Source organism: Lepidochelys olivacea, assembly GCF_965140295.1.
Source record: "Lepidochelys olivacea isolate rLepOli2 genome assembly, chromosome: 7".
NCBI classification, from domain to species: Eukaryota; Metazoa; Chordata; order Testudines; family Cheloniidae; genus Lepidochelys; species Lepidochelys olivacea.
Window position 1 is genome coordinate 1,538,343 of NC_140417.1, and position 26,413 is coordinate 1,564,755.

The following is a 26,413-nucleotide window of genomic DNA, read 5'->3' on the forward strand; positions in this document are numbered from 1 at the left end:
TGCTGCCACGCCGTGCGCTTTCCTCTGTCGCTGCAAGCTGCAGCTAGCTCACATGAAAAGTGTGTCAAAGCTACTGTTGCTGGTCTGGATTCCCCTCTGCCCCACACACCACTGACTCTCCAGTTCCTGTTTCCCATCTCCTCAGCTCCCCACAAGCATTTCCTCCTTGCAGTTGCTCTGCCTGCCAAGAGCGCTCAGCCCCACCGTGGGGAAAGGCCCAGCCAGCAGAGAGCAGGGAGGGGGCTTCGAAGGCAGGTGACAGAGAGAGAACACACAGCGGAGGGGACTGGCTCGAGGGGGCAAGGTTGCCTGGCCCTGTTGCACTGGGGCAGGCAGAGATGGGGCCCAGGTTACAGTGATGGTGTCTTAGTTATACAGCACTCCAGAGTTGCAAATAGGTGGCAGAGCCCCTGCTCCAAAGAGCCTGCAGCCGGACTGATGCCATTGGGGGATTAGATAGGGAGCGGTGTATGTGTGTTTAGCTGCCTCCCCATGTCCCACCTGTCCCACACACCCACCGTCCCTGGCCCAGTGTTCCTGGGGGCGGTGGGGGGGGGGGGGTTACAGGGAAGGGTCCTGGGAGGATCCAGTGACAGATGAATAACAATTAGGTATTTGCAATTTGACCCTCTGCGCTTTTCAGCCTGGCTGCACTGGGCTGGGGACGGGTGGCCCAAGCTGTAGGTACTTCAGCAGTGGGCCAGGGCACAATGCAGACTAAGGAGACAGGCTGCCTCGCTTCACCTAGCCGGGCAGGCCCTCCCCAGACCTTAGGGGCCAGGCAGCGCCAGCTTGTCAGGGGAGGGGGGTTTGCAGAGAAGCTCCACTAAGGAGGCAGCTTCTCTGTCTGGTGAGTGCCACCTAAGCAGGACTGGGAGTGGTGCCCTCTCCTGGCAGGGCTGAGGGAGTCCTGGGACACAGCAGGAAGCCAGGCAAGGACTGGTCTGTGCCGGAAGAGAAGCAGGACTGGGGGGGTGCAATCTGGGCAGATGTGGCTCCTCAGTGCCTGTCTGCCCCGCCCCACTGAGCTTGCTAACATTTACACTAGAGCCTGCGGTCCCAGTGCGGTGAGGGGGAAGGGGGGTGGGCAGCACCAGGGGGCCTGGAGAGAGCTGAGGGGGAGGAGGGTGCAGAGAAGCGGGGGCATGGTGGCAGTGGTGCTGGCAGAGAGAATCTTGGGGTGTCTCTCCCTAGGTATTTGCACCATGCCTACATCTCCAGCCAACACCGTCACCCAAGTAATAACCCATGATTAGCATGGCCCCCAGCCACTCCGGGCAGAGACCACTGTCCTCCCCTGCATCCTTCACCCCAGCCACAGCGCCCAAGGACTGCGGGAGGGGATCCTGCTGGAACTGGCTCCATGGCACTCCGGGCTCCTGCTGACAGTGCGGCTGGTCGTGTACGTCCCAGGGCAGTTCTCACCCCCGATGCACTGGGATTGGCACTAGCATTGCCCATTGAAACCACGCTCCTGTCACTAAACCCAAGGGACTCGCCACTGACATCGAGCCGCATGGAGGCCAGCCAGAGTTCACAGGCCCGACTGTTCACAGGCCCCGAGGCTCGGACTCAGGCCCCTGGCATTCCACAGCCCCTGTCAGCGCCAACCCAGGCCTCCCACGACTATCAGAGGCAGCGCCGGAGCCTTCGGGGTGGCACAGACGGTCCAGGGCAGAGACGACTCCAAGCGCCATCTTTCCCAGAGCCAAGCCCTACCTTGTGCCAGCTTGTGGCTGTGACTCACTGCTGAGGAGTCCGGGCACTGGTCGCAGCTGACTTTGTGCCCCTTTTCAGAGCCTGCCCTGGAATTACCCTGGGCACGCGGGGGAGGGGGAGCAACTTCACTTCCTGCGCCTCCCTCCATGTGCAGCAGGGGACTCCCCCAGAGACCCGACTGAGGGCACAACGAGCTGGCTCCCCTTACTGAGTGGAGGGCCAGTGGCCTGCAGGCCAGAGCAGCGTGGGGCCATTGGGGCTGGTCACACCTTGCTAGCGACGGACTGTGAAACGTTCAGAGAGGCGCAGAAGAGAAGAGATGCCAGGTCAGGAATTCCTCTGGGCTCGTCACCCCCCTTTCCCTTTAACCCCCCTCACAGACCCTCCTTCTACCAGCGCTGGTGCTGCTCCCTGGGGCTGGCTGTGTGCTCAGCAACCGGCAGCTGAACCCTGACTCCCACTGCCCAGCTCAAACTGGCAGCCCTGGCTGCGTCTCCCCGCCCTGTGTGAGCCAGCCAGCCTGTGTGAGGTGCTGAGCACCCCTGGGCCCCCTCCCTCGCCATCAGCAGGAGCCACAGGTGCCTAAGCGAGGATGAAAGGACTGGGGGTGGGGATGGGGGGGCTGTCTCGGGTTTCCAGGCATTAAACAAGCCTCTCCTACAATGCCAGATGCTCCTTCCTTAGGAAAGGGCTGGACTACCCAACCAACCTCCAGGTGAGCTCTTTGTTCTCTGCTGTCTAGCTTTGCAGCTTCAGCCATCCTGTTCAGAGCCCCTCCTGTTGGGAGCAGGGCCAGGCCAGCAGCGCCGGTACCAGCCTCTTCTTGCCACCAACACACTGACTCCCCCACCAGAACCTCTTCCAGCACTGCACTGGCTGGCCTCTGCCCCATAGCCAGTGATTCTGCCCTGTTCTTTGTGGAGCCTCCTGCAGGGAGTGGAGCTGCTGCAAGATCCCTCTCCCCCCATTACAATTGTATCCCTACAGCTCCTTCCCTACGCCAGTCCCTTACAAACCATGCATGTGCTCACAGAGATTACTATACCCACCATCAGAATGCAGCCCCCTCTGGGGTGGAGCACAGAAACTCTCTAACAGCACCCAGCACCAGCTTAGCAGGGGGGAGTGAAGAAGAATCCCTTATCGAACAGAAAGGGCAAAAGGAATTTAGCAGAACATAATTACCCACATGCTGCTTTGGCCAGAACACACGCCAGGCGATCTTTAATAACCCTGCGTGGCCAGGCCCTTGGGCAGGTTTTACTGGAAAGAGGACACCTCCAGCAGCCCATGCCCCATAGGATCATGGTCACACACTGGGCTCACTAATGACTCCAAGGGATGAGCACCACTTTACATCACCACTTATTGCCGCTCCCTGGATTTCTAAAACCCAGCGACTGACCCTGCGCAGAGAAGCTTAGCTTCTGAAGTCGTAGCAGATCACAGCTCCAGCAGTGAGTAGGGCGGCTCCGTTCCTCGGCCCCTCGGCTGGGATCAGAGGCTTCTCTGCTCCATGTACACAGTTTCTATGGCTAGTTTGCATGACGGTGATAGGTCTGCAGCATTAACTAACCATGCTCATGAGGCCTTGATTCTGGAGGAGTTCCTCTTCCTACAGTGATCTGCTGCGGGCTTGTAGACCCTGGGAAGAGGCTGCTCGGTGAGTTCAAGACAGTCTCAACGCTCCCTCATGTGGGTCCCGCTGTTGGCAGCTGTGGTAAGTGATCGTCCGCTCCTTGGTGTATCCCACGGACGGTTTGACTGTTTGCAGTGCTGTCGTAGCCGTGCTATTTTACATGGTGTTAGTCTGTTGCTCTACACCCACCCCAGGAATCTGAAGATGGACTTTTCTGCTGGGCCTGGTTCCTGGGGATTGTTGCACCAGATACCCACCTGCCCACTCGATAGCGTGACAGCGGGCAACGGAATCCCAAAAGCAGCTGTCTTCCTCTGAGCATCCCAGCTGCGGTTGGATTTCGTTACCTGCTCTCCTGCCCGGGCATCTGTCAGCCCATCCTGCACTGGGGCAACCTCACACCAAGGGCTCATAGCATCATATGCATTTTCAAGCTCTCTGCCAAGCCCCCGAGACACTGCTCCAAGGAACATTACTGACAGGTAGGTACTGACAGATAGCAAGTGTGAAAAATTGGGATGGGGATGGGGGGGGTAATAGGAGCCTATATAAGAAAAAGCCCCAAATATCAGGACTGTCCCTATAAAATCGGGACATCTGGTCATGCTACTGGTAGGCACTGGGTCTTCCTGGGTTACAGAATGCAAGTCTCTTCCTTGTAATAATGGTTTGTTCTAATGGACTAGAAGTAACTCCTTCCCTTCACAGCCTCTGCAGGACTTTCTCGGAGCAAAGGGACCTTGGATGGTTTGCTGCTCTCTGTGTACTCCACAAGAGTCAGGCCAGTCTCAGGTAGTTACACAGACAGCTATTTGGCTGCTTTAAACAACGGGCCAAGAGTTGGTGGGATAGAGGCATAGTGGTGACAGGAACACAGACCACACAAGTTCCTGTAGTGAGTTAGGGTGAGAGCAACGGAACGCACCAAGACAGGGAGTGAGGCCTATGGCTTTACACAGTAACCTCTTGGATTGAGGGGAATTTGGTTCTTTCCGTCTTGCAACAAAAATCTCTGCACAGACAACTGGGGCCAACTGTTCAGGAGTGGGAGAGCTGGAATAGCAGGGGCTGCAGACCAGGGCTACGAGGCGGCGGCCCTGACGGTCTGTGGGCTGGTATTGCTTCACAGCAGTAGAATGAGGGAGACTGGAATACCCCAGGTGGTGGGAGTCAGGAGTTTTAAACCCTGCTCTTAACATACCCAGGCTCCTTCTTGCTGTGGGGCCCCTGCGGCTCTGGGCAGCCACTCCCATGAATGAGCACAGCAAGGGCTGCCACTGTGGCTGCATGCCTTGTGCTGGGGAAGCAGAGACTCTCTGCAGGCGGGAGAAACAGGAAGTGAAGGCAGGGCCTGAACAAGCGAAAGAGAAACCTCCAGTCCCACCCAACGGTTACTGTAACAGGTGCTTGGCTGCAGACTGGTCTTCCAGCCAGGGAGCATCAAACAAAGCCAAGAGACCCCACTCCTGGGGAGGAGGGGACGGACAGACAGGCTGGCACTCAGCACTTTGCTGGGTAAAGTGGCCGGTTCCCCACCCTGAACTGGGACCTGCAGAGGACTCCACACAGGGCACACGCCCACCCAGGCACTGTGTTGCCTTGCCACTGTACTCAAAAGCCCCACCTCAAAGGACATGTGGTTTTGGGACCTACTGCAGCAGCCGTGCTGGGTGGGGCAAAGTGGGCACCCCACAAACTGAACCTAGTTGCAGTTCAAAGGCAGGTCCCAGAGTGCATCTGGGCATGCATGTGCAGGGGAGAGGCACAATACATCTCCCCACCCAGCAGGGCTCCCTTTGACATGAGTGAGGTCTGGTTCAATCAGGGAGGAGCTGGCCCCCAAACTCTGGCCCTGCTTCCTCACTGCAGGCACTGAACCAGCTGAGCAGCAGGAGGCTGAGTCCACAGGGCTCTCCTGCAGTCTCGTGCTCTAGCTATCTAAAGATAGCTGTGCATTTCCTGGGGGAAAACCACCAGAAGAGTCTCTGCAGAAGCGGCAGCCACCGGCTGCCGGCCACAATGTGGATGTGGCCACCTGCAGCAGGCCAGAGAGGACCCCAGCAGGAGGCTGAAGTCACAAGACACATGCACGTGCTTCCTGCTGCTGTGAGTGTAACTCAGGCTGGAGGGAGGAGGGCTCTTCCCCAGCTCTGCGCCACAGGCTGGGCCTTGCACGCACTAGTGCTCAGAAAAGTGACGCAGCAGGAGGGATCCACCCAGCCCAGCACTGGGAGATAGAGAACTCCTGGCAGAGCCACAGGGGGATGTGGATGGGAAAAGCCCAGGGTCGTGTCTACAAGGACCTTCCCATTATCTACTGGAGAACGGACTGGCCTTGCCTGCTAGTGGGTGACTGCACTGTCTGTAGCAGCTCCTCTGTGCAGGTGGTGCACAGGTGCAAGTAACGTGGCACACCCCGAGGTCCCAAATCATGGGATGCCACAGGGCACAACTGGGCACAGGTGAGTCCAGACTCTGGAGAGCAAGCCCACAGTGCCTCTCCCCTGAGACATGGCATCAGCCTTGGGCAGGAGGGACACACCCAGAGCCAATTCCTCTTCCCCTAGCAGGAGGCTCCCTCCAGCCCGGGATGGAGAGTTTGGGCAGCACTTCACGATCCTGCTGCCCTTTCGGTTTCAAAGCTGCCTGAGCTCAGTCCCCAGATGCCCAAGGAAAGAGCTGAGGGCAGACGAAATGTTCCTAGACAGCCACTGAAGGGAAGGAGGTGCTCACAGGCACCCAGCGGGCTGGATCCAGGTTTGGGCTGGAAGCAGCAGTAGTCAAGAGGAATGGGAAACTAAGGCAAGGGAAGACCAGTGAGGACCTGAAGCTCCAACCAGAGCCTCTAAGCTAGTGCCATGAGCAGGGCAGCAGTGAGATACAAGCAGGCAAGCCCACGGCAGCAATCTGGCATGCAGGGAGCAGCACAGCTGAGGGGCAAGCACAGAACACGTTTGCCTGAGATTCCTCGTCCCTTCTAAACGGGGCTGGTGGGGGGCGCTCACACGTTTGCCTGAGATTCCCCGTCCCTTCTAAACGGGGCTGGTGGGGGGCGCTCACACGTTTGCCTGAGATTCCCCGTCCCTTCTAAACGGGGCTGGTGGGGGGCGCTCACACGTTTGCCTGAGATTCCTCGTCCCTTCTAAACGGGGCTGGTGGGGGGCGCTCTCTGCTCTCCACGCTCCAGGCGTAGGAACCAGGGTGACACTGGAGCCAGCCAGGACAGTGGGGGGCAGCATGGTCTTCCATGGAGAAGCAGCCACGTGGGTAATCTGAGCTGGAACATGACAGACTCTAGCGACCCTGCCACCATCCAGCCGCTGGAGAGAAACTGCTTTGGAATGACACGATCACTCCCGCTGAGCGAGCAGCCAGAGAGCCATCGGGAATGTCGTGTCCGTCCAAAGCTCTTTCGGCACCTCCTGGAGGAAGACTGAGTGCCGTTAGCCCAGCATGCGATCCAGAGGATCCCACCCTGCCTGAATGTAGCTCTGTGACTGAAGGCAGACTGCTCTCCCACTGACTCCCTCTCCTGGTCTGTGGCCTTCAGTCCACGTGTGCCTGCATCTGGAAGAGCTCTCAATACAATGTGCAAAATGACTTGATACGTGGCTCATCATTTTCCCCAGCCAACGTTACCTAGCGGGCAGAGGAGGCTGGGCGTAAGGACTCCTAGATTTGGTCTAGCAGTTGAACAGGGGATGTGGGCTCTATTCCAGCCCTTCCACTACTTTGTCTGGGCCTTCGTTTTGCTGCCTGTCCCATGGAGATGATACACCCCTCCCAGCCTCCCACAGGGCCATCAGTCTTCACTACTGACCCCCCGAAAGGGCCTGGATCCAGGCTGTGTTGGCCTGTTTTCCTAGTGCCCCCTCGCTTTGCTGTCTCAGCTGGAAGTGCCAAGTCTGGTTCCGAGTCAGTTCCCAAGTCCATGACAGCTCGCATGCCCTCACCACATACTGCGTCATGGGAAAGTCAGCAGATCCGTGCACTGGGGGAGACCCTCAGGAGGTCCTGATCACCACACCCCAACAGCTCCAAGCCTCCTGCTGAGCCATGTGCCGCCAGCACCCTGACTCCCAATAATGCCTCGTCTCCTTTGTCTGCCCTACTGAGTCCCCTGAAGCTGGGCTGCTTGCTGGGGCTGGAGTGGTTCCTCCCTGCCTGCACTGCAGCCACTATGCGTTGGTACCCACAGAGTCAGGACAGAGCCAGCCCTCCTGAGGCAACCCCTGCCTGGCCTCCCAGCTGGCCAGGGGACAGCTGCTCCTGCGCACTCCCCAGGGCAGGGGAGCAGCCAAAGCAGGGTACTTTTGCTGGTGGACTTTGCTCCCTCCGCACTGAGCTCGCAGCACTGTGCACCCACCAGCACATCTCACCCAGGGGAAGCAACGATGGAAGCCCCAGTGCAGATGTCGTGCTGGAGTTTTCACCGCTGAGATGTTTAACCCTGCTCAGAGCAAGCCCAGACCACACAGCGGTTAGCACAGCGCCTCATCTGTACTAGAGCCTGAGCGTTGCCACTGCAAGGGTGGAAAATGTGCAGATCCAGCCTCTTGCCTTGTGACCGCTCTCTTCTGCCTCTCCTCTCTTCTCAGGTTGGACACGGCTGGGCCCGCAAGCTGGAGCTAGGCAGGAGCAGGGGAACACCCTGAGGCACACAGGTCTCTTCCTGTCACTGCAGACAGTCAGTAGTTGGTCTGGCGTGAGCAGGAATTCTCAGATCACCTCTTGGCTGTGAGTGGTGGTGCAGAGAGCAGTGCACCTTTGCTGCATGTCAAGCAAGGGAAGACGACATGGAGGGGACAGAGAGGTCTCTCCCATCTCTAACCGGTCTGTGGCTACAGGGGGATCCAGCATGGCCCAACCCCCAGGGCTGGCTACTGGCCAGACATGCTGTCTGACTGCAGAGCCCTCTTGGTGCTAGCCCTCCAGTGAACACCCCTTCATTCACATTTCTTGTTACTCACAAACCCAATGCGATCAGCTCTCCCTCATACTGCCCATGGGAAGCTGCGCTCCAAGGTGGGATCTTCCCTCCTTTTGCCCCACGTGCCCTCCATGGCTTACTGACCTTTGAGCATGGGTTTGGCCTAGCGTTAGCTTAGATGCCCTTTGAGGCAGGGAGCTCATCCTTCCACCCACCTGGTAGCACCAGGCCCACTGAGAGCACTATACACCTAACAACAGTATCTCCAGAGCAAACATGGAGCCCCAAAAGCGGACTGTCCAACATATCAAGGGGAGCCAGACTGCCAGCTCTCATAACAAGCAGCACTCACCAGGGCTGGGAAAGCAGGGCAGACCCCAGGCCTCAGCACACACTCTGTAGCTACCATCTGAGGGGATATGATAGAGGTCTGTAACATCATGAATGGTTTGGAGACAGTGAATAGGGAAGAGTTATTTACCCCTTCATATAACACAAGAACCAGGAGTCACCGATGAAATTGACAGGCAGCAGATTTAAACCAAACACAAGGCAGTACTTCTTCACACAACACACAGTCACCCTGTGGAACTCATTGCCAGGAGATGCTGTGAAGGCCAAAGTATAACTGGGTTCAAAAACTAATTAAATAAGTTCAGGGTAGATAGGTCAAGCCATGGCTATTAGCCAAGATACAACCCCACACTCTGGATGTGCCTAAGCCTCTGATTGCCAGATGTTGGGACTAGAAAACGGGATGGCTCACTTGATGATTGCCTGTTCTCTTGATTCTCATTGAAGCACCTGGCACTGGCTGCTGGCAGCAGACAGGATACTGGGCTAGATGGACCTTTGTTCTGACCCAGCATGGCCATTCATATGTTCTGTGGCCCAACGAATCTCCCCAAGTTTCTGCTGGGAAATATCCTGTTTGTGCATCAGCTACATGTCACCTAAGGAAAGAGAGCTCAATGGCACTTTGGGCACCCATATCAATGCCAACCACCAGTGCCATAGTGGCAGGGGAGACCAGGATGCAGGGAGAATGTGACAAAGAAGGCTAAGCTGACAGGCTTCAAATCCCCTTGGCCTGCCTCTAGATCCTGCTGCTGGAGGTCCTTGATTTGCTTTGGGCCTCTAGGCACTACTGTACCGCACAGCAGTCAGTCTGCTGTGGAGAAGAGTCGGACTAAGTGCAGCAGCTGTGGTCAATTCCAGCTTGGGTCGTGAAATCCCCCCTTCCTAAATTCCCATCTCATCTCCGCTGGGTTCTGCCGGTTTTCTGCAGTTTGCAAAAATACCAAGCTACTGCACAACAAACAGCATAGGGCCTAATAACGGTGACCCACCTTGGTGAAAAGAAAAGGAGTACTTGTGGCACCTTAGAGACTAACCAATTTATTTGAGCATGAGCTTTCGTGAGCGAAGTGAGCTGTAGCTCACAAAAGCTCATGCTCAAATAAACCACCTTGGTGAAGCACTTTGAGATCTATAGATTAAACAGCTACCAAAGTGCTAGGCATATTAACAATTGTTACAGGCAGCAGAGGACTAAGAGTTTTATTCCCTCTAGGACAGGGCAATATATGTCTTTCTTTGTCTAAAGATCCTCCACTGGGAAGCAATGGATAAAGTTCCTAGATAGTGACCCTTCTGCCCCCACGGGGCCTGCTCTGCCCACAGACTGTTAGCCCACAGGGAAGAGACATGGGGAGGAGGAGAATGAGGTAGGGGAAGGAAGTGGAAGAGGGGTAGAGGTTTTTTACCCACAAAAGCTTATGCCCAAATAAATCTGTTAGTCTTTAAGGTGCCACTGGATTCCCTGTTGTTTTTTTGGGGTAGGTGAGTGGCTCTAGTGGTTCCAATTTCTTTGGAAGCCACCTGTTGAGCAAATTCAGCCACTGACCATGGCCTTCAGTTGTGGGCTTCAACTGGCCTGAATTTTGGGCTGCCCAAGTTCCATCCCAGGACTGAATGAGTTCTGCTGAACAGGAATTGGGAGGTCAGACTAGCTGCTCACAATGCTCTAAGGCCTTCGGTTCTGTGACTATAAACAGGCCTTTGAAATGATGCCAGGAGGAACGTAGCGGTGTAGATCTAATGGAGAGTCTGACACACATTCTGATAGTTGTCTATCTCCTTTCCTGTCCTGCCTGATTAACGAGATGTGCTGGCTCTCCCCTGAGCAGCCTCCCTCTCCTCACCAGTACTCTCTGTGAGTTATTGCCCCCACCCATGAGAACAGGCCAGTGTAGAATATTAGTGATCTCAGAGAAGGGAACAGGCTTGTGAGTGTGTGGAAGGAGCTGGAGCAAGTTTCTCTTTGCAGACAAACTCCTTTATGGCTGAGAAAGAAATAGACCTAATGGAGTTTCAGTAATGGGTTTACTTGGCCAGCACATGGTCATGTCCTTCAGTGGGTCAAAGGCCCAAGCTGCAGAAGCCCACACTCAGATTTGTCAGGGTCACAACAGCTGTGTCTGTCCCCATAGCAGATGCTAGCAGGTTCCTCTTAGGTCAGCAACTTCAGCACCTGTTCAGTCACATTCAAGCCACCTACCTTCGCCCAAAAGTTAGACACACTATCAAGTTCCAGATTTCAACATGCAGCATATTTCCTACCTATATTGCCACTAACCTCCGAGAGCCTGCTCCTGCGAGGTGCCAAATGTCCCGAACTCCCAACGACTTCAGGGCAGTTATTTGGTCTGTAAAAATGCTCAGCATCCTTTTGGGCGCCATAAATAATACATTAACCAGAAAAAAGCCCATTTCCTGGCCCCTGTGTTGCACAGGCTGATTGCATTCCTCTCAGCTGGACAAGGAAGCTGATTAGCCCCTTTCACTTTTGTTTCTGATCAGTTTCAAATTGTTTAATTTTCTGAGTTGTGAACACCACAAAATCCAAACAAATAACTGTCTGTTCTAGAGTCTACGAAATCTGTGACGAAAACATTTCAGCTGGTCTTTGGTGTCCTGGCATCTTCCTTTAACAAAACCTGCATGTGAGGCTTTTAAGGACTGATGACAATGAATGGATAGGATCCGACCAAATCAGACAGGGTAGACTTCAAGTGTGGCTGCTGCACCTTAGAACCCAACTATTGATAGTCCATTCGGTCAAGAGCAAGAAATGAAACAGACCTAACCCTGAACAACTGAGGTCTGTACAGGACAGTGTCTCCACATTCAGCAATCTGAGCTCAGTAACATTACAGCTCTGTCAAGGCGGGGAGGGGACACCAACATTCATGACATATCTGAAGGGAGCAGCACAGTCCCTCTCAGTAAGAGCCTGGCCTTCATGTCTTAATCCGTCAGCTCCTCAGAGAGACACACTGCCTGCCTGATGCTAATTCCAAGCGTTGTGTGTGTCCCCTAGGTGGAAAGAACACCGGGGCTATGAAAGGAGCCCCAACCCTCGGGGGACTGTGCTCCACAATCTCAGGCAGTACAAGCCCCGGCCTATTGTGGAAGAGCTGGCATCTTTTCAGTATTCCCATCCCCACATGTTCAAACAGCAGAAGCAGATTCCAACACATCACAAGATGGTTTTGAAAATCATATGGTTTTAACAAATGGGGCTTTTAATCTGCACCCTGGATTCTGAGCCTTTAGGTGCAAATTGCCTGCACTCAAATTGTGGGCAGGGCCGGATTAACCTTTTGTGGGCCCGGCACCAAAGTTATTTGTGGGCCCCTATGGGGGCAATGGAGCCTGGTGCAGGGAGGTTGGTCCCTGGAGCTAGGGGGTAGCTAGGGGAAATGTGGTATGGCATGGTGGGGGTGACCCCCTTCACCCAGCCCAGTGCGAGGGCACTGTTTTACAAACCGGCAGAAGCTGGCCTGCTCAGCCCTGTACTGCCAGCATGCTCCTTCCCCTCGGGGGCAGGCCCACGCCATGCCACACAGCCCCGCTGCCCAACACCCCCCCGACTCTCTATACCCAGCGCCCCCCAGACCCACTATGCCCAGTGCCACTCCCTACCGACCTTCCCACCACAAATGCACAATGCCCTGTGCACCACTATCCCTGCCCAGCGCTTCCCCACCCACAGCCCCACCCTCCACACAGAACTCCCACTCCCTAGCACCTCAAACACAGATCTCCCCCACCCGCCACTGCCCAGTGTCCTTCTCCACAGCCCCACCACAAGTACACAGTGACCCATACAGACCCCCCCTCACTGCTCAGTGCCCCCCCAACAGACCCTCCCACTGCCTAGAACTCCAAAACACACAAACCTCCCACCTGCCCAGCACCACCCTACAGCTCCCCCCAGACACACTCCTCCACGCCCTGCCCCCCAAGCGCACTCATTGGCCCTGTGGAGCCAGTGCAGAGCAGGGATTCCCCCCTCCCAGCACAATGCTAGGGAGCAGGATAGCTGAAGCTTGGGAGTACAGAGCAGCCCCGTCCCACAGGACCTCACCCAGCCCTGCCCACCTGGCGCTGGTGCCCAGGTGAAGGTGACTTCCCCAGCCCACGGGTTCTGCAGTGTGGCAGGGAGAGGTAGGTCCCGCCCCCAGGAGCCCGAAGCGGACAGTCAACCATCCCAGAGCGGCAGAGCCTAAGGGCTCCTCTCTATGGGGGGGGGGGAGAGAGACCCAGCCTGTGAGAGGGGGCCCGGGGCGGGGGGAGAGGAGCCAACAGCGCAGGGCGCAGTGCAAGTGGAATGGGCCAGGCTGGGTCCCCTTTTGAGCATGGGCTTGGCACCATGGTAAACCTGGTAGTGATTGCGTGAGAGCATTTCACATTCAAAATTCACACACACACACACAAATACAGGCTTCCTATTGGCTGCTTGGAGGGGTTTCCATGTGCACTCTTCTGAGCCTGGGGAGAGGGACCAGCTAGGCTATTCTGCCCCCCTCCATCCCCCTCTCTTATCACTAGCCTGTCTCCTCTTCCCCAGTACGCTGGCCCTACGTTTTCCCCCTTTCCTTCGCAGTACCCTGCCTCTACATCTTCCCTCTACCCCTCATTCTCTGGCTTCTCCCCACATTTCACTGCAATCCCTCAGCCTCCCTCCTGCACCCCACATCTGATCCACCTGCCCCTCAATCTCCTTCCATGAACCATGGCTCCCCAAAAACACATTTCAGTCTTTCCCGTGCATCCCTATTCCTCTCTCTCCTACTCCCCACATGCCCCTGCACACTTCAATCTCTCTCAACCCCTGCACCTTCCTGCAGTCTACACTCCCAACTCCTCGGTTTCCTTAGGAGGCCCCTCGCCATGGCGTGGTAGCCGCCCAGCTAAAGACATTCTGTCTCCGGTTTAACTGGAAGCAATGAGATGGTGGCCGTGGCCATCTTCCCTTGGGGCAGCCTCACCTCTACATGCAAAGACTATAGGGAAATTGTGGTCATTTCAACTCAGGCCAACTTGGCTTCAACCCTCTTGAAAATTACAGATGGCAGCCATTTTGATTGGGGAAAATTCAGGAGTTTGACACTAGCACTCCTAAGATCATGGGCAGCTTAAAAACCCCATCAACTCATGATATTTGGTGACTGTGTTTGAAACAACTCACTGCATGAGTCTCTCTCATGTACGCAACGGTGCCCTCCTCTCCAGCCTTCTCCAGCTCAGTCTGTTCAGCAGCCAGCAGCTGAAATTACTACTGTTTCCCACAGCTCGGCTGCTGTGCCCTTGAGTCCCACTGCTGGCTCCCTGCCTGTGCATGAAGATCAAGTTCACAGTCCTCATCTGAGGCTCTGCTTTGCCCTCAGCCCGTGCCCTCCCATAGCACTGACGTTGTCTCACCGAGACCTTCCCCCCACCATGTGCCCTCCCTCTCCCCCTGCAGACCCATTTCCTTGGGGGTCCTTCCCCTCGCTCAGCCCCCTCCCCAGGCTGTCTGACACTCCACCCTTGGCACAGGAGCAGGCCGGCTCTGTTGGGCACCGCTCACCCTGCGCCCCAGCCAGTTTGGGAGGTGGGTATCGGGCGACCAGGACACTGGGAGGGCTGGGAGCCAGCACTGAGGGGTGGGGTGGGGTGGGCACCAGGCCAGTGCTGGTGGGGGGATGGGCACAAAGCCAGTGCTGGGGTTGGGAAGGGCACCAGGCCAGCGCTGGTGGGGGTTGGGAGATCGGCATTAGGCCAGTGCTGGGGGTGGGAAGGGTGCCAGGCCAGCGCTCGTGGGGGTGGGAGGATGGGCACTAAGCCAGTGCTGGGGGTGGGAAGAGCGCCAGGCTAGCGTGGGTGGGGGTGGGAGGATGGGCACTAGGCCAGTGCTGGAGGATGGGAAGGGCACTAAGCCAGTGCTGGGGGTGGGAAGGACGCCAGGCCAGCGCTCGTGGGGGTGGGGGGATGGGCACTAGGCCAGGGCTGGGGGTGGGAAGGGCGCCAGGCCAGGGCTGGGAGCGGTGGGGGGATGGGAGCCAGGCCATGGCTGGGGGGCGGTGAGGGGATGGGAGCCAGGCCAGGGCTGGGGGGGTAGGGGGGATGGGCATTAGGCCAGCGCGGGGGGGGGGGGATGGGTGGCAGGCCAGGGCTTAGGGGAAGTGGGGGGATGGGCACTAGGCCAGAGCTGGGGGTTGGGAAGGGAGCCAGGCCAGGGCTGGGGGGCAGTGGAGGGATGGGCGCCAGGCCAGCGCGGGGGGGATGGGCGCCAGGCCAGGCCAGGGCTGGGGGGGTGGGTAGGGGGGAAGGGCACTAGGCCAGCGCTGGGGGGCGGGTGGGCGGCAAGCCAGGGCTTGGGGGCGGTGGGGGGATGGGCACTAGGCCAGAGCTGGGGGTCGCGAAAGGAGCCAGGCCAGGGCTGGGGGGCGGTGGGGGGATGGGCGCCAGGCCAGTGGTGGGGGGGGCATGGCGCCAGGAAGAGGGGGCGAGGCCCATGCCAGACGGTCCGGGAGGGGGCGGGGCAGGGGCGGGGCCTCACAGCCGGGTCGGCTACCCCCAGACCTAACCTGGCCGCCGCCACAGGCTACGGGGAAGATGGCAACCGCCCTCTTCCGGCTACACCCAAGATGGCGTCCGCGGAACTTCCCGCCACACCTAAAATGGCCGCCGTCAACTGCCTCCACATCCAAGAAGGCCGCTCGACTGTGTGACGCAACTTCCGGTTAGACAAACAGGAAGTTGCTCAGTATCCGTTGCCCCCGAATCCCTGGCGGCGGGTTCCGGTTTCGGCAGCTGCCTCGGTCCCCATGGAGACGGGCGGGGGCCGGTTCGGGGTGTCGGAGACCCTGGGGGCCCTGAACGCGGCGCTGAAGAAGGAACTCGGCCCCCCCGCCTCCGTCTGGTTCAAGGAGAGCAGCGCCCGGAACCTGCGGACCCGCGACTTCCTGGCCCCCCAGGCCGCGCTGCGGGCTCTGTTCGCGGGGGGGCCGGTAGGCGGGGAGAGTGAAGGGGGAGGGGCTCAGGGCTGGCGGGGCCGGGAGAGGGAGGGGCCTGTGGGCGCGGGGCGGGGCCTAAGGCCACGCGGGGCGGGGCGGGGCGGGGAGGGGGAGGGGCGAGAGGTGCAGCCCCGGCAGCTGGGGGGATTCCTTGGGGCGAGGCCCCCTGCCCCTGTTGCAGGGCAGGGGGGCGGGCAGGGGGCACCTTGGCTGTGGTGTCTCATTCCCAGGCACCGCCCATGGGACGGAGCCGCTTTTACTCCTGGGAGCAGGCTGCGCCCAGCCCCTGAAAAACGTGCACTAAAAATTGAAACTTCTGCGCACAATATTTTAAAACTCTGGAAATTTTGTCTGTCAAAATCGCACGACATAATCATGCCAGTTTCAGTTATTTTGGTAATTTATTTCAAAATACTGGTCAGCAAGTATGTCTGTAACAATATAAGTTTCAGAGTAGCAGCCGTGTCAGTCTGTATTCGCAAAAAGAAAAGGAGTATTTGTGGCACCTTAGAGACTAACCAATTTATCTGAGCATGAGCTTTCGTGCATCCGATGAAGGGAGCTGCAGCTCACGAAAGCTCATGCTCAAATAAATTGGTTAGTCTCTAAGGTGCCACAAGTCCTCCTTTTCTTTTTGTAACAATATAAGCACACACAAAAATTCACCCCCCCCCCCCGGAGAGTTAAAGAATCCCCTATGACTACCCAGTTCCAGTTCCTCTGCCCCCTTGCCACCCTGGAGCCCAGCTGTGGGGGCTAGATACCCAAAGCCCCTACCCCCAGATTGCACAGCTTCCTACATTCCCTCAGGACGTGCTGGGAACTGCAGCTGCCAGGAACCCTCGAGCTCCCTTTTTCTCTCCCCAGCAGTATCGACTATGTGCACGCTGGGCTTAGGGAGTCCAGTAGCAGCTCGCAGCACTGCAGCCCATTTCTGTAGGGGAAAAGGAAAGTCTGCATGCACAATGTTAATTTCTGAAAAATTCTACATTGCGCAGTGGCGCAGAATTCCCCCAGGTGTCCCCCTTGCACCACACTAGGGTCCTAGGCTCACAACTAGCCCCTACCACCATGGGCTGCAGTAACTGCCTGAAAGTTTATGAATCTAACCTAGACTGGTGAGATTCCAGCTAATTTCTGTCAGTAAGAGTGAGGAATTTGCAAGATGGCACACTGGTGTTAAAGAAAGTGTCTGTGAGAGGAGCTTTTCATGTGTCTGTCTTGTCTTCTTGCAGGTTCCCAAAGGTATCATAGAGGATGTGATTTCACTAAAATGCCCTGGAGTACCACCTCTCCAGAGCTGTCAGCAGACCCCACTGGGGCTGACTGTTCAGTTACAGAGACCTGCTGCCTTCCAGCAGGTCCTGAATTCTATTGGTGAGTTCACAAAGCCTTCCCAGGCAGCAAGTGGGCAGAGTATCATCCTGAACTGCACACCCCTCCGGGGCCGGAGAAGCCTGGACATGCTTAGCCTGAGCAATCTGAGAGCCATTCTAGTAACTGACCACTTGGCTGAAGTACTCAGAATACAGGGGTCAGTGGATTGAATTCTCCAGCTCTTTAAATGCTCTTCCTTGGATGTTGCACCGGCTCATGCATGGTGAATGGTGTTTGTATCTGATTCTAGGATGAATGTCCACCTGGTTCCTGCTGTGCCCGATGAAGGAATCCAGAAGTTTCTGCACCAGCTGAGAGTTGACTGGCCCTCAGAGCTGGAAACAGCATTCATTCCTGAGGATGTTTTGGCCTTGAAGCAAGTCCTCAGCCAGTGCCCTTATGCTACAGTCCCAGGGCTGGAGCCACGGCAGATGAGGCTGGCTGATGATGTAATATATAAAGTGCATTTGAAAAACTTCCTGGCGCAGCAGAGCTTGGAGGGCTATGACCCCAACCTAGATGTCTGTCTTGGTAAGCGTCACACGTTTAACATTTGCTATCTGACTGGGTGGGCACAAGGCTGCAGTTGGCTCTATTGTCATACAGAAAATATGGGGTGTTTGGGCTCAAATCCCCCCTTTCCACTCCCATTGCTCTTTCCTGGTTTCGGCGCACCAGCCTTTAGCAAGTCACAGCCCCACAGGACACTGACTGAGGCAGCAATGGCTGGGGTGGAGAAAGGGTGCAAAGAGCCTGTACCTCCCTTTCTGAGTCCTCTCCTCCTCCTTGGCAGTGACTGAGGAGAAGCTGCGGGTCCTGGCAGAGCTGCGGCAGATGGCCCTGCGCTGTGCGGTGAGTAACCCTGCTGCCTGTGGGTTTGTGCTGCTCTGGTAAACAGGGAACCCAGAGCGCCTGCCCTGCTCCTTTCTGTGCTTGGTGGGAGTACATCTAACCAGGCTGCCGCTTTGCTGCAGGGCACGGGACCGGCAGGCTGCTGCAGGGTGGTGCATGTGGTGAGCTGTAAGGGCGAGTTCCAGCAGCAGCAGGTGGATTTGCTCTGGAGGATGTTGGACCTGGGACCTCACACAGCCTTGCAGGTGAGGCACGTCTCTGACTCCCCCATTGCTGCCTCCCATGGCAGCACCCAGCAGAGGGCAACGATGGGAAAGTGTTTTCTGCTGCTGTGTGAAGTTGTCTGGGTTGGGGGTAGGGGTGTCTGAGCATGGCTCCCTCTGATTTCCCCCAGGAAGAACTCATGGTGAAAGGAGACCTTATCTCCTTGAAAACCTTCCTTTTCCTCCTCTGTAGCCTCCCCCTGCCCTTCTGGCTGAGCACTACAGATAAGAAAGGTTTCAGAGTAACAGCCGTGTTAGTCTGTCTTCGCAAAAAGAAAAGGAGTAATTGTGGCACCTTAGAGACTAACCAATTTATTTGAGCATGAGCTGTAGCTCACGAAAGCTTATGCTCAAATAAATTGGTTCGTCTCTAAGGTGCCACAAGTCCTCCTTTTCTTTTTACAGATAAGAAAGGCAGTGTCCCTGCCCCTGAAGACCTTGATGCTAAGGTGATAGGGCATCGGGGGGAGGAGGGTAGACGAAACTGGAATCACTCACAGCACGGCTGGTTTCTTTTGACTGAATAAGCTGTGACATTACAACGGTCTGGGCGCATCCATTAAGAGCCGGGGCTCAGGTTGGTCTGTGGTGCCTATCACCCTGGGATCTAAGCACAGCTGAACGGCTGTGCTGTCTGGCATACTCCATATTTCACGCATCCCAGTACTGCCTGAACGGGCAAAGCCCTTGGTGAAGTGCAGAAGGTCAGGGAGCTGTTTGCCCCTCCTTTGTCCCAGGATTCACTCTCTCCTCCTCTCTCTCAGAAACACCTCGTCTGTGGGCCAGTGAAGGTCGCTAACTCCCCCTCTCCTGTGGGGGCACCCCAGTACTTCCAGTAAGTTGGCACTTAGCAAGGACTCTGCTGCAGCCGTTCAACCGAGCGCGTTTCCCTGCGTTCTGCTGAGGTGGCTGATAATCAGGGTGTTTTTTCCGTCTGTAAAAGTGCTGCCCAAGCTGCTGGCACTGTAGAATATTCTGTGTTCTTCAGCCCAACTCCTCTGAGTGGCACGCAGCACCGTACAAAGGTGGCTAGGATGGACAAGGAGGAGGCTTAATCCAAGTTGCATAGCAAGCACTGGGAAGAGAACGCTGGTGTCCTGACTTCCAGTCTCCTCTTCAAGCCATTAGCCGTGCTTCCGGCAACCCTGATCTGCATAGCCCTGCAGGGCTACAGCTCATGTCCTGAGGAGCAGGCCCTGACTCTGCACTGTGGAGGGCTAGTGCTCTGCGGTGGGGTCACTGGTTAATGCTGTGGGAAATGGAAAGAGAGGGTAAGCCCTTCTTACAATGTCTGTCCTGCAAAGACACGGTGGGGAGGTGAGGACAGAAGCAGGCAGGCCTGATAGAACTAGGCTGGGATGTTGGTGCTGGATGGACAGCTCACTGCAGCATCTTTGAGGGGCAGGTCTGGGCATGGACAGTTGTGTGTCCAACCTGCTGTCTGCCCCCGTTTCTGCTCTGGCCAGAGATTCTGCCGATCCCTGCATCAGTGCCATCAGCCAGGGACCTGGGCAGGAAAGAAGTCTGCATCCTTAAGATTCTGATCAATGGCTTTCTGATTTCCTCAGCCATTGAAAGGCAAGAGAGGCCACTTGGAACTCCTCTCTTCTGCTTCCTGTGAGGGGCCCAGCTTGATGTGGTGCTCTAAAGGTCCAGCTGCCCTCACATCATGAATCAGCGTCCCATGTTACTGGTTCAGTAGCAGAGGGGTCCAGTCTCTGGTCAGGAACACAACAATTTCAGGGAGCTGGTTTCAGTTTGACGCTGTCCTTGCTGCATGGAGTTCTGCCCCAGGTTGTTGGGTTGCCACTCTGCCGCCCAAGAGAAACGAGACCTGGTCTCTTAGCCCAGCCTCTCTGGGCTGGCAGAGCTGGAGCCAAAACCCTGGCAGCCAGTGGGAGTGGGCAGAGATGTGACCAAGGGGGGATGCATTGCTACAAGTCAATAAGAGTGCCTCTTTCTGCTGGGTGGCTCTTTTGGACACTGTCTGATCCCCAGCTTTGTTGGGTGGGCATTGCCATTGTACTCAGATGGGCCAGGGCAGTGCCAAGTGCAGCTGAGAGCTGGCAAGGGGATGATAGCCCTGGGCTGTCTTGCATCACTGCATTTATTCCTCCCAGGCTCCGCAGGTGCCAGATGTACGAAGCCTCGGTCATGAAGTATGGAGACCTTGTTCAGGGTAAGGCTTCAAGCCTTTGCTTGGCCAGGGGATGCTTCCTCCTGCTCTTGTGCCTTCATTGACCCAAGGAGACCAGGCAGCCCCTGGAGCCTCCTCACCCGCAGGTTGCATTTGTGCAGGCAGCCTCTCACCAGGGCTAGCGTCACCTGCGGCTCCTCTTGCTGCACGTTAGCTGCTGTGTGTGTGAAGTCACAGGCGTGAGAGCCCAGCCTCTGGGAATTAGCTGCTGGAGGCTAGCATTGGTGGCTCTTCTCTCCCCAGCAGCACCTACACCATGCTGCCGCAGGCCTGCTTTTCCCAGAGGAGTTCAGAGCCCTTTGGTAGCACCCCCGCATCCAAGCCGCAAACATGGTCTGTGGATTTCAAGCAGATTTGCAGGGCCCTGACTTTCGGTTCTCCCAGTCCAGATCAGCAGGGACTGAAAGTCATTCCCACGATGGGTGTTCATCCGGTGAGGAGGCATCCAAACCACCATCACCAGGCTAATAGCTGGGGCCTCAGCAGAGACCAATCACTTCACAAGCAATGGCCAGCAAACTCCCTCTTGCCCCCGGGGCAGCCTCCTGGGCAGGGCTGAGGCATGCTGATGGGGAGCATGCCCAACCAGTGCCAGCATGGCGTGTGGAGAGAGGGGGAGCTGGCCCCCACAGCTGTACCCCAGCCTCCTGCACCTGCACAAAACTCACAAAGCCCACATTTCCCAGGTGGCGGCTGGGCTGCCCCCCAACATGCCCTCCTCTTCTGGCAAGAAGTGGACTGGGGCTGAGAGATATGTCCCAGCTATGACCATGTGCAGGCTTAGCGGGTGGCATGGCTGGTGGGCTCAGCCAGGCCCTTCCAGTTGTATGTTCTTTGCCACGTTTTCTGCGCAGATGACTCTTGGACTGAGATCATCAGCGTCTTGACATCAGCTGCCATCAGGTTTGAAATGCTGAGTACAGCCCATCAAAGTCAGGTAAGCGCACGAAGGAACCACGTTGCTTTTCCTTCCTGGTCATTAAGAGGCAATCCCTGTGTATTCTGGCCCCTGGGCCTTACAGGGACAGGGAGTGAGCAACATCCCACCGTATACAGCCTGCCAGCCAGCAAATGTGGGAAAAGACAGTCACTACGTTTCAGGGAAAGGACTCTGAGACATACAAGAACCTGGGAAGCCATGACCCTGAGAGACCTAGGAGATAGCACACAGCAAATTAGATAGGAGCTTCTAATGCGATATTGCAGTGGAACAAGCCATTCTGAGCTATAAACCCAGAGCAAGAAGTCGACAGCAAGTCTCTTGACAGTCAAGTGCAGCATCGGTTTTGGGTGTGGCTCTTGGCACCAGGAGGAGGGGAACAAATTAGAGGGAACTCAGAGACAGGTAACAGAAATGGGGCAGGAGAGGGTTCTGAGAAAAGGTTAGAGCTCGACAGTTCTCCCTTGGGCTCCCAAATGGCTAAGGAGCAGGCATTCGAAGGAGGTTGATGTGGGGAGGAAAAGGAATTGGTCAGGGTGTGACTACAAACAAAGGGATGAAATGAAGCAAAGGCAAATGGAGGTTGATGATCAGGAATCCTTTGCTAGCAGTGAGCTGTTAGACCATGCATTGGTCTCCCAAAAGCAGGGACAGGAGCCCTGTTACTTGGAACGTGTGAATGGACTGGGGAAATCTGAGGCAAATTTGCCCTGAGGAAGCATTTCCTAATGGTCTCCAGGCTGGGGCCTAGATGCAACCTGGTACTTGCCCAACTCTCCTTCCAAGAGAAGGCCAGGGTCAGATGCCACCAGGGGAAGTGGTGCAAGGGCTCATGAGAATGGGGAGGAAGTAGGTATTGCTGGGCGGACCACTGAGGAAAAAGTGAGAGAGGAACGGAGCTGGTTTCCGCCTTCAGATTATCCTTGACCTGGAGGACAGCAGCATCTCCACAAAGGGAACGAAAAGTGGAGCCTTTGTGATGTACAACTGCGCTCGGCTTGCTACGCTCTTCAAAACTTACCAGCAAGCTGTGGAGCAAGGTGAGTGCCAGGACTGCCTGTCTGATCAGCTGCAGGCAGGACATTCCACTCAGCTTGGGCCACTGCTGAGCAAGATTAGCCCCAGACTGATTCAGTGAGTGACCCCCTGGAAGCGACGGCAGCAATTGGCCAGGCTGGGCCTTACTGCTAGTCAGAGCCCTCCAGAGGTTCCAGGGGCTCAGGCTTTATGGACTCGTAGCCCTTGGTCTGACTGATCCAGAAGGCAGGGAAAATCCTTTGTGGATGGTCTTTGTGGACCTGCGACAAACTGTCTGACAAAGCCGCTCCAAGGGGTTGGGGTCCAGCAGCTCAGGCAAGCCCAGCCCACTCACCAAGCACAGCATTCAGGCCAACGGCCCCAGCATCACGGCAGGAAGGTGCAGGGGAGGTCTTCCCCCTGCAACGGGCTGGAAACTGTGACAAAAGCAATGGATGATGTGACTGAGCCAGCTTCGATTGCTTGGAACGATCTTTTATGCTAGGTGTCTCCAGGTATCAAACCCCTGCCCATCTCTGAGCTGCTGCCAATCTCGGCTCTTCCCCAGATCTCTGCTGCCACAGGTGCGTAACCGGGCTCTGAACTTTTATTCCAGGTGCATACCCGGCCTTCCCCCCAGCATCAGAACTGAACTTCTCCCTGCTCAGAGAAGAGGTGAGTGGGCAAGGGCTGGGACCCATGGCTGGAGGGGCTGCCAATCAAGCTTATCCTTACTCTGCCCCACAGTCATTTCCTCCTGCACGCCCCCCTCGGAAAGGGCCCAGGCAGTTTAGCAGGAGCATGTGGGAAGGTCTGATCCATAGGGCCACTGGAATCTCAGACAGCCCAGAGTTCAGACTGGCTCCCAGGAGAACCATCACTGGGCCTGACAGCTGTCCTCCCCCGCCCTGGCTTCCAGTCCAGTGGGACTACCTGAGCTGGCCAAGGGGTGAGGGGAGAGAGCTCCGGAGGCTGCTGGGAGGTGACTGACATTTGTGTTCCTTCCATAGGGTGAATGGCTTTTGCTGTTCAACTACATCCTTCCCTTCCCAGAGACCCTGAGCCAGTCAGCACAACTGCCCCTCTCCAGCAAAGGGATTCGAATCACAGCCAGCACTGAGGCGGTGAGAGCAGTGAGGCTGGGTGCTGGGAGGATCTGCAGGCTCTTACCCCCCAATGAGGGCTCTGGCAAGCTGGCTTACTGGGGACAGAGCCCCAGGCGGGTGCGAGGGCTGCTCCTGGCTGGCACTAGCCTGGAGGTTTGCAGGTTGTCTGTGGAGCACTAGAGAGGGCTGCTTTGGTGCTATAGCCACCGTTCTTGAAGAGATTCGTTAGACAGCCAAGGCCTACACGTCCCAGTTAGAACGGGGCCTGCTGAGCCCTGTAGAGTTACGTCTGATTTAACACAAGCTGCAAATTAGTTTGGCAAACAGGAGGTGCAGGGAGGAGTAAGCAAGTGAGCTTGGCTGCTGCTAAATAACCCTCTTCCAAACAGCTGCAGCCCTTGCTGCCGGCACAGCTGTGTGTTCGGCAGGAGGGGGGTTTGCGGGAGGAGAGCATGCTGTCCTTACACGTTAATTCGGGGCGGGAGGGGGGAAGAGGGACAGCGACTGCAATTACAGGGCAGCAGTGAGAGGGACAAATGGGTGTCCCAGGCTGACAGGCCTAGCAGTGTGGAGGGGCAGGGCCCTGCCGGTAAGGACAACGGTGGAGAACAGGGAGCTAGTTCCTCGTGTCTGCCTCCAGGGCATTGCCCCAGAGGGACTGTTCGAGAGGAGATAACCCCAGCAGTCTGACCAGCCGCCTCAACAGCATGGAGAGTGAATGATCCCAGGCAGAGGCAGGCTGGCCACAGGTTCAATGGAGGCAGCAGCATAAGCTGCCTTGCTGGGAGCAAGAGGAGCTCATGCTCTGTGGCCCACTCAGTCCGTGGCTTCTCTGCTGAGCTGGCCAGGCCCGGGGTGCTGTGCAGGTGTGGGTGACTGTGGGGCCCTGGCCACTGCTGTTACAGGCAGGGGGGGCTTGCTGCCTGTTCTGCAGGGCTTCTCCCAGATGTTTATACCACTGGCACTTCAAAGCAGTTGTGCAAGCCAGCCTCTAATTGTGGTTCTCTGCTGGGACTGAGCCCAGCCTGCTCCCTACAGCACCTCCTCTGGGGGCCGCTGCTGCTTTCCCATCCCTGGGCACCCAGCAGGTGTCAGCAGGAGCCCCGCGCGGGAGGAAACAAGCGTGGAGCTGCTAGCTGCAGCCCTGGCCGTAGGGGCAGAAGGCCTGGAAAGAGATGCCCAGGACCGTGATGGGGTGATCGACTAGGCAGAGTGGGATGGGTGTCACTGTGCGACCACCTAGCAGGGAGTGTGCACATGGTCTCTGACTGCCCCCTGCGGGAAGGAAGGTCTCTAGCTGCTCTGCTTTGTGTGGCAGGTGTGCAAGTTCCTGATCCACCTGAGCATGGACTTCAGCTCCTACTACAACCGCGTTCACATCTTGGGGGTAAGCAGGGACCCTCCTGGGAAACAGCCTGCCCTCCCTCCCACAGTAGCTGCTCTCTCCAGGGAGCCAGAGCAGCACCCTCCCCCTGCAGGCTTCAGGGCCCAACTGGCCATGCCCCTCTGTGGGAAGCTAATGGGATGGCAGTGTACCAACAGGGGTGCCCAGCTAGGAAAGCCTGGCTTGCTGGCTAGGGCATGCTTCCCCTGCCCAGCTCTCAGTGGCCTCAGCACCATGTGGCGAAGGGCACCGCATCCAGCAGGGGGGCTGAGAGCATGGAGAGGAAAGGAGGAAGGACTCTAGGAAGCCCTCCCTACACTGAGCAGGAGCTGCGGGGAGCCCTGCCCCTGGAGCGCAGGGAAGCAGCAGCCTCTGCTCTCACTTGCTGCCCCCTCTCTTCCAGGAGCCGCTGCCTCATTTGTTCAGCCAGATGTTTGCTCGGCTACAGCTGATGAGAGGAGTGAGAGACGTGATCCACAGGGCCCTGGCTACCCTCCACCTACCTCCTCTCAGCCAGATCTGAGTCCTGCGGGCACCACACATTGGTGCCGAAAGGGTAGCACAGGGGGAGGGCAGAGTCTGGTCTGAAGCTGTTGTTCAGAGTTAAAGGGTTAACCCTGTTTTAGAGGGTGGGGGAGGGGTTCCCCCCAGGTTTAGTTGCTATCTGGAGGGGCTGGTTCTTGTGGAACAGAAGGGGTTAAATGCCCTTCCCACCGCTAGTGCTGGGGAGGAGGCAGTGGCTCTGCTGGCACCTGGCCATGGGCTCTGCCTCCTAGCCACTGATGCCAAACTTGCTGGCCTCCTGCCACAAACTGCCCAGGAGCAGGAGAGGCCGTGTCCCAGCCCGTCAGCCCCTCAGAATCTGCCTGCCTTGCCGTGAGCCCCCCGCCCCCAGGGGTGGAGTGGGGCACCCCAGCAGGCCAGGCCTCAGCCTTAGTTGTGTTGTAACAAGTGGTTTTTTGGCTGTTTTGCTCTGAACTCGCTGAGGTCCCCACTGGCCCCAGGGTCGCTTGCCCCTACCCCGAGGGGGCCAGCAGCCTTGGTGTTGGATCCAAATACAGATTGTTATGGAGCAAGTGCTGTTTTCTTGTTTAACTCCCCGCCATTCCAGTCCTGGGCCCCCAGCTCCACCTCGCCCCGCTCCAGACCCCCCGCCATTCCGCTCCTGGGCCCCCAACTCCACCTCGCCCCGCTCCAGACCCCCCGCCATTCCAGTCCTGGGCCCCCAGCTCCACCTCGCCCCGCTCCAGACCCCCCGCCATTCCGCTCCTGGGCCCCCAGCTCCACCTCGCCCCGCTCCAGACCCCCCGCCATTCCGCTCCTGGGCCTGCAGCTCCACCTCGCCCCGCTCCAGACCCCCCGCCATTCCAGTCCTGGGCCCCCAGCTCCACCTCGCCCCGCTCCAGACCCCCCGCCATTCCAGTCCTGGGCCCCCAGCTCCACCTCGCCCCGCTCCAGACCCCCCGCCATTCCAGTCCTGGGCCCCCAGCTCCACCTCGCCCCGCTCCAGACCCCCCGCCATTCCAGTCCTGGGCCCCCAGCTCCACCTCGCCCCGCTCCAGACCCCCCGCCATTCCAGTCCTGGGCCCCCAGCTCCACCTCGCCCCGCTCCAGACCCCCCGCCATTCCGCTCCTGGGCCCCA

General features: G+C 57.3%; 2 protein-coding genes across 3 annotated transcripts in view; one reads left to right on the forward strand and one right to left on the reverse strand.

Annotated features, from left to right (window-relative positions):
• Window positions 1-13,968, reverse strand: part of NDUFAF3 (NADH:ubiquinone oxidoreductase complex assembly factor 3) — a 33,067-nt gene extending 19,099 nt beyond the window's left edge. Inside the window, exon 1 of the mRNA XM_084634002.1 lies at window positions 13,825-13,968. Coding sequence (XP_084490128.1) covers window positions 13,825-13,829 — 5 coding nt within the window. The 5' untranslated portion in view covers window positions 13,830-13,968. The remainder of the gene's footprint in view (window positions 1-13,824) is intronic.
• Window positions 13,969-15,366: 1,398 nt separating this feature from the next.
• DALRD3 (DALR anticodon binding domain containing 3) lies at window positions 15,367-25,860 on the forward strand. Of its 2 annotated transcripts, XM_084633994.1 has the most exons (13): window positions 15,367-15,628; window positions 16,870-17,168; window positions 17,262-17,542; window positions 17,805-17,863; window positions 17,986-18,108; window positions 18,891-18,961; window positions 20,247-20,305; window positions 21,178-21,260; window positions 22,180-22,303; window positions 22,897-22,955; window positions 23,291-23,404; window positions 24,705-24,773; window positions 25,174-25,860. In XM_084633994.1, the coding sequence occupies exons 1-13, from the start codon at window positions 15,446-15,448 to the stop codon at window positions 25,291-25,293; spliced, it is 1,644 nt and encodes a 547-aa protein (XP_084490120.1). In that variant the 5' UTR covers window positions 15,367-15,445; the 3' UTR covers window positions 25,294-25,860. The 2 variants fall into 2 exon arrangements, with proteins under 2 accessions (XP_084490120.1, XP_084490121.1); XM_084633995.1 differs by lacking the exon at window positions 23,291-23,404.
• Window positions 25,861-26,413: the final 553 nt, after the last annotated feature.

What these genes read in the sequence shown, in the direction of transcription:
- DALRD3 (XM_084633994.1), top strand. Translation starts at nt 15,446, where the DNA reads ATGGAGACGGGCGGGGGCCGGTTCGGGGTGTCGGAGACCCTGGGGGCC. An exon ending in GTATGGAGACCTTGTTCAGG is followed by an intron (nt 20,306 to 21,177) that starts GTAAGGCTTCAA and finishes TTTTCTGCGCAG; the next exon opens with ATGACTCTTGGACTGAGATC. An exon ending in GTACAGCCCATCAAAGTCAG is followed by an intron (nt 21,261 to 22,179) that starts GTAAGCGCACGA and finishes TTCCGCCTTCAG; the next exon opens with ATTATCCTTGACCTGGAGGA.